General features: G+C 32.9%; 1 protein-coding gene across 1 annotated transcript; it reads left to right on the forward strand.

The window, feature by feature from the left end:
- Nucleotides 1-531: 531 nt before the first annotated feature.
- On the forward strand, nt 532-1,926 carry LOC144997196 (enhancer of rudimentary protein). The gene is made up of 4 exons (XM_078957049.1): nt 532-642; nt 1,183-1,276; nt 1,430-1,550; nt 1,659-1,926. Exons 1-4 carry the CDS (start codon nt 640-642, stop codon nt 1,747-1,749), a joined length of 309 nt encoding a protein of 102 aa, XP_078813175.1. The 5' UTR covers nt 532-639; the 3' UTR covers nt 1,750-1,926.
- Nucleotides 1,927-7,248: the final 5,322 nt, after the last annotated feature.

Here is a 7,248-nt window from a genome sequence, read left to right on the forward strand (position 1 = left end):
AATTAATGAAGGTTAGTTGGATGCTTAGGTGGAGGATGAGTACACGAGTCCAGTTCAATGCTGAGTGAGCTGCTTAGTTGGCAAGTCAAAAAGTTCTTTTACCTTCGATTGTGGGTTAAAGTCCCATATTAACCGGTCATTTACAAGTATAAGCCCTTTAAAAGCAAAAAATAGTCACGAGGGACCATTTAAACCAATATACGAAAGATAGTTTGGCCAGAGTGACAATAACCCTTCCTGAAAAATATCAAAAATATGAATTAGGTTAATCTGAAAATACTGATATTTAGGTTCGTATAATTTGAACACCCTTACTTTTGGCTTCCGCTATGTGTTGGGCTTTGGCAAGGGGTTTCACTAATAGGAACTTAAAAAGCAAATTAGTGATACTTGGTGGTCAAAATGTCACATTAACAACTTATTTGAATCATGCCAACTATTGCATTTCCAAAACCTAAGGCAGGCAATTTGAAACTTATCCAAACACTAGGGTAAGTTTGTAACTTCCTCAAAAGCTAAAAGACCCAGCACCCGAATATTACAAGACCATATGCCAAACAATTCCCTTTTAAACAAAGACGAAGAAGCACTGAGCTGAAAGTCGTTTAACCTCCGGTCAACGTCCCCGGCGAATCTCTAATGGTGAGAAACATACAGTCTCCTTCTCAAATTATGTAGTATGTTCATACGCATCTTCAATATCTAAACAAGTTTTCAGAATCATGTTGCTTATAATCAAAATCACGTTACAAACGAACGAAGATTCTCTATTTCTACTAATTTGGTTTCTGATAGATAGCTTGAGGATATACGTTGATTCTGAAACCGGTCTCCTGTTCTTCATTTGGTACTTTTGGTTAATTATCGAAGTTCTGTAAACCCTAACAGATAAATTCGTTGTTACTTTACTTTCATGGTTTTTCTGACACTTTATACTAAAAACGAGGAGGTTGAGTGTTTCGAGATGAATACTTGGTTACTAACCAGTGATTTATTAAAGATTTTTTGTTGTCGTGGGCTTAGATTACAGCTCAATTGTGTATACTTTACTCTTTCAGTTTCAGCTTGATATGATTTTGAATGTTTATGAGATGGAATTAGGGCTTTGAAATGGAGACTGATAGTTAATTTTGTCTGTTCATTACTTGTGCACTGATGAGTTTTTGTCCTCTATAAATGCAGGCTAACAGACACACTATCATACTCATGCAGACTTCTCAAAACAGAGCAACCCGAACATTCATGGATTATGAGTCCATAAGTCAAGCAATGGATGGTATGTATAGTTTATGCACTACACTTTGAGCAAAAAAGGTTTATAATTTATTGTCTATGTGTTTGTTTGATGAAACTGAATGATTAACACACACTTTTAGTTTGTAGAAATAACTAGTAAGAAAGTACATATAATCTTATTTGGTATTTTCAGGTATTTGTGCACTATATGAAAGGAAACTGAGGGAATTAAGTCCAGCCATGAGGAATATAACTTATGACATTGAAGATCTCTATAATTTCATAGATGGACTTGCTGACATGAGTGCTTTAGTGTATGTTTCCATTCTTATTCTTACCAAATCATTGATAAAAACAAAAGGATTATTGATGGAATCACAAAAAGATTGTTAGTAAATTATTAACTGATTTTGGGGTTGCAGTTTTGATCACTCTATCCAGGCATACCTTCCGAATGACAGACAGTGGATCAGAAACAGGATGTTTAATCACCTTAGAAAATTGGCGCATTGATAAAAATTTGGTGTTACAATACACTTATTTGTGGCTTAATTTGGAAATTTGTATGTTATATTATAAATAGTTTGATCCGAAAAAAACGTATCCGTTTCAAATTTTGTACAATTGGGTAATGGTTTTTTGTGGCTTGATAAATAGTTTGATCAGAAAAAAAAAAATTATGTTTTGTTATGCGAGTGCCTTAACAAGCTTTTTAGGTTTATATTTGATACAGAGGATGAAGATGATGAGGGTATTTATGTCTTTTCGTATCGTGAGTGTGGATGTGTTAAAATAAATGTCTTTATATTGACAAACCGGAATGATCATACATTGTGTTAAAGTTTGGAATTTAAGAATGGCAAATGGGGAAACACCATGAGATTTCATTTTGAAGATCAAAACCAGTGAAACATTTGTATGTTTAAGTGATTTTAAATATGTGTGACTCATTAAATGTGATTTATTTTGGTGAAACGTGTTCCACATTTTGCTATCAATATGTTCAGTGTATTCTATTTCAATTTCTTGCTATTATCAATAAAGGCAAAAACATTGATGTTAGGGTAAAAAATTATTATTTGTTGCCATTTTGTGTAAATAAATTTATAAATGTAAGTAAAGAGAAATTAATTTTTATGAGTTTCAAGCTAGATATTTTAGTTATATTGATGATTAACAGAGTAAAGTACCAAAGTACGTTATGATTTCCCACAGTTTGTTTATTTTTGTATTTTGACTTTTTAATGTATATATTTATTAGTTTGAGATTGCTTGATGTTTTCACAAACAAAAGACAGGGCAAGAAGAAATAAGTTATAGAAAACCTTCTATGGACCACATTTCGGTGCTATTAAACATGCAAATTGAACTATGTAAAAAGATATACTATGGACCACATTTGATCGAGGGTTACCCTATTCAAATAGCTATTGATCCGCCTCTTATAATAGGTTCACCATCCATGTTTGAAATAAGTCACTCGAAAAATCAACCATATTTCCGTATTTTTTTTTTTTTAGAGTTTTAGATTATAAGATTTATTTATAGAAGATGTTGTATGACTTGTATACTTGCTTGATGTTAATGTTGCTAAATTTTATTTTCCATATCTTCTCATTAATCATATATAAACAAAAGATTAAAAGAGAAACAATCAGCCATACCTAACATGGGCCCGAGTGTCACATAACACACTACACACTTCGTAGTCTCGTTCAAACAAAATTGGGCCGATGTGAAGATTGTATATAGTGCACTAAACATTTCTAATACATATTTTCGAACTAGGTACGAGTGAGACATCACACAAATGCCATATGAGGAGTTGCAAATGCTATGTGCAAGTGAGGCCATCTAGAATACCGTCACAATATCTCAAACTTCCAAAATTGCACACCCAAGTCTAAATTGATGACACATGTCTCAACCGCGAGAGGAAAGTGAAAGCTAGACCTTAGGCGAATCAATACCTACTTACCAAATTTCATATAATAATTGTTTCTTGTGTTTTCTTCTTGCAAGAGGGAAAGTGGGAGCTTGATAGATTATGAGTGAATCTAAGAATCACATCATATCATTTTCCATAGTTACCAGTAGATATATTTTTGGGATCCATACACCTAACATTCAAGTTTCTCAAAGAATTCTCTTAATAGGATAAAGGAATACAAATCACATGTATCTATTTCAAGATCTAAACTTAAAGATTCATGGTGAATTAGTTTAATGTTCAAAATTTTTTCATTAGAACTAGAGATTGATAAGACTTATATTGGTGAAAATATAGTCCATGAGGAACAACCATAACCTATGCTAAGTTGATATTGTCTTAGCGGCGAGTATCTTTTAAGATACATAGTCTTTTATTGTAAAATATCTATGCAGACACCAAGGTACACTATTTCTTGTAATTTTACCGCTTTACCTAAAATGTGTGAGCATTAAAGAGATTGCCTCCTCTTAGGTAACAAGCATAATAGTCATAAATATGTTTTTTTCCGCCACATTTGCATAATACAAATTATCATATAAACCATATTTCTTTAGACGAATTCTTGAATGGTCACTTCAATAATGATATATTTATTGGTGCATCATATTTACTCTGAGAGTCTATATATCCAAATGATATGGCAAGCTTCATCCAAAGCGTTCATCCATGTGTAATTATCCTCCCATAAGAATTCAAGTAACTTGATCTTTTGCTGATCTTTTGAGTGAGGGAAGCCAGAGCGTTGGTCAAGAGAGAGAAAGAAGAATAACTATAGATCGAGAAAGTCGTGTCGCCTACTTGCTGAAAGAACAAATGGAATGGCCGATCATGAATTCTATGAAGTTTTTAAGACCTTCACTTTTGACTTCATAATGAATTAAATGAACCCCCGGATGAGGAGCAAATCTCCCAAGACATTCTAGCACTCCTTTTATAATATAAGAAATTGCATGGCTTCAGTTGGTCACTTGCGTAAACTAAAGTAGCTCGTCAACCTAAAAACAGAGGACTTCCCTCACTACGAAAGGTGTCCCGTGGATGGCGTACTGTAGTGTGATATACACATAAACTATACACAATTGTTTTCAAAGCTAACTAAACGTCAACTTAAGTTTGGAAATATTCTACTATAAAAAGATTTAGGGACATAGTGTAAAAGCAGAGTGTCTAGTATACAAGCATTAATAGAAGAGTTTGTACCCATCAAAGTACACAAAAATCCATGAAGAACCTGAAATCTAGAGAAAGTTGAATTTTAATCAACTATTGACCAAAAGAGCAAAATTGTCAATAGTGATAATTAGATGAGAATATGAAGTTGTGACTTCATGAAAATGACCAATTAGAGTTTAAGGTGTTGTTTGTTTTTTCTAAGGCAAATGTCTGCAGTCTGCGGACCACATCTGTAGACTTCTGCAGTAGAAGAAGTGGACCAAACGTCTGCAGTCTGAAAAAAAAGACTGTTTGTTTTTTTAACATCTGCGGACACCTAAAATAAACTGAAATCTAAATAAACCGTTTTTTTTAAACTTCAAAGTGATTCTTTAATATTTTTATGACTTTGTTATAAATAATTAACGAATCTAGATCAAATTTTATGTATTATTGTATAAAAATAAAAATAAAAATAAAAATGGTATGAATTAACGTATATATTTGATAAAAACCAACAATTTTGGTTGCAAAGTTATAACTAAACATTATAATTAGTGATAAAAAATATCATGTTTGTATCGTCAAACGTTCTTTTCTAAAGTTTTGTAGTTTTTTTTTTCAAATTTTTTATTATTAATAAAGTTGGGAAAAATATAAATTAAAAAAAAAACTTGAAAAAAAATAAAGATATACATGTTTTTTATGCTAGAAGATGTTAAAAGACTCTAGTCCACATCTGCGCAAAGAAGAGGGCGCGCATACATTTTTGGGTCTGCCGTCTTCAAAAAAACAAACAGTCTGCGAAGGCTAATGTTTGTGCGTGGTCTGCGCAACGCAGACTGAAGAGGCCACACATATCTGCAGACAAAAAAAAACACTACCTAAGTCACATAGAATATGGGAGATGAGTAAGATTAAGAGAAAGAATGCATGAGAAGATGCATTTTGTCTAAAAGGGTAAAATGGGTATTTTTATGCTTTTTAGACCAACTTTGTGACATAATAGATTAAGACCCAAATTAATTCAGTGAGATATGAATTAACATATTTGTAGAGTATGTTCATACCTTCACGTGGATATAAATGTCACAACTAGAAAATTTTGTACCTTGTAACTACAACACTTATGTCTACTATGAATCAAAAACATGAAAGCATGCATTATGCTTACTCTATGACAACAGAATTTCAATCAAATACCTCATACAAGCATTGCAAATAGTCAACAAGCAATTGGAAACCCTATAAGTTCTTGTTTAGGTCCATTTTGGACTAGGACTTCCTTATTGGGCCCAATGGACCAATAAGCTTCCAATTGGACTATCTTGGGCTTAGAACTCTTGAATGGGCTCTAATTGGACCTACTCCCAATTATTTCAATATTTTGGGCCATTTTGGGCCTAGAATGAAATAAATTATTTAAATGAACCATATTGGGCCATAATTAATCTAATTTAGCCTTAATAGGTCGTAAAAATCACATTTATAATTAATTGGGGCCAAACATCACTTAACATAACCATGAAATGGGCTTAAGCATACAAGGCCCAATCCTCATCTTTTTCTCTCCAAATCTCGGCCCAAGTCCAACCAAAGAAGGAGAGTTGACTTTCCCATGCCACCTCACATTTGTCCATAGGATTCATATGCACCATCTCATGTTTTCATGCAAATCACTTCAAAAACATCTCTTCTCTTCTCTTCTCTCTCTCTTGCTCTCGGCCGAATCCAAGAACACACACACACACACATTTCACTCACAAGTCTCTCAAGAAACTCTCTCATTTCTTCTCCATATTTTCGAGATCTAAGAGGCGTTCAAGGGATTTCTTCCATAAAAATCATCATCTAAGGTAAGATATTGCTTAGATCCATAAGCTAGCTATTTCATTTCATTCAAGAATCATCTCTTAATTCATTCAAACTTATGATCTAGCACCTTAGAAGCATCCAAGTTCGAGATCTTCCAAGAAAGGTTGCTAGGATCGAATTCTTCTCATCTTTTCCTTCCAAAACCGAAACCACACCCAAGGTGAGTTTCATAACCCCTTTATTTTTAGTTTTATGAGTTTTTATGGGGGAGAATACAAGTAAATGTGTAGATCTATGTGTAAATGTATGCTATGTGTGAATTGATGCATGTTTGTGTGTGATATCATGTGTTGTGATGAAAAAGTTATCCTAAAAGTATGTAAAAACCGAGATCTAAAACCTAGGGAATGAAGTAAACATAACATAAACTATTTTACCCTAATCAAGTCAAGAAAAATAACTCATATGGTTAGGATGAACATGCTTGGACATAAAACCCATTTTTGGGCTTAAATTGTTAAAAATGCAAAACTAAGGGCCCAAACCGACAAGTTATAGTTTCTGGAGGGTCAAAAGAGTCCAAACAGTTTCTATAATAATTTTTCTGAAACAAAACATTTTTGAAGGACTAAAAATGTAAATTTTACACTTAATGGGCTAAACTTGGGCTTTTCGGCCCAATAAGCCTCAATATGCGAGATTTTTAAGTTTGAGGGGCTGAAAAGGAAGTTTTTTTTTGTAAAACATAGGATTTAAAGTGTATTAAAACCATTTCAAAGGTCAAAAATGTTTTTCAAATTCAAAAAGGATAAAAAATGTAAAAATTTCCTATTTTGGGCCAAAATTGTAAAAGTTACGAAAGTGGGGGTTCTAACAGAGAAAACTTCATTTTTGAAGGACTTCAGCTGTTTATAAAGTAAATCTGGGCTGAAAATGTCTTTTCAATAAGTTTTGATACTAAAGTGTCAAGAAAAATTGGTTTAAGGACTAAAATGGAAATTCTTTTATATAAAGGACTAAAAGTGTTAACTTTATAAAAGAAGGGTTGTGAA

The sequence above is a fragment of the Lactuca saligna genome, chromosome 5 (genome assembly GCF_052625555.1).
Source record: "Lactuca saligna cultivar CGN05327 chromosome 5, ASM5262555v1, whole genome shotgun sequence".
Taxonomy (NCBI): Eukaryota; Viridiplantae; Streptophyta; class Magnoliopsida; order Asterales; family Asteraceae; genus Lactuca; species Lactuca saligna.

What these genes read in the sequence shown, in the direction of transcription:
- LOC144997196 (XM_078957049.1), top strand. An exon ending in CATAAGTCAAGCAATGGATG is followed by an intron (nt 1,277 to 1,429) that starts GTATGTATAGTT and finishes TGGTATTTTCAG; the next exon opens with GTATTTGTGCACTATATGAA. An exon ending in GCTGACATGAGTGCTTTAGT is followed by an intron (nt 1,551 to 1,658) that starts GTATGTTTCCAT and finishes TTGGGGTTGCAG; the next exon opens with TTTTGATCACTCTATCCAGG.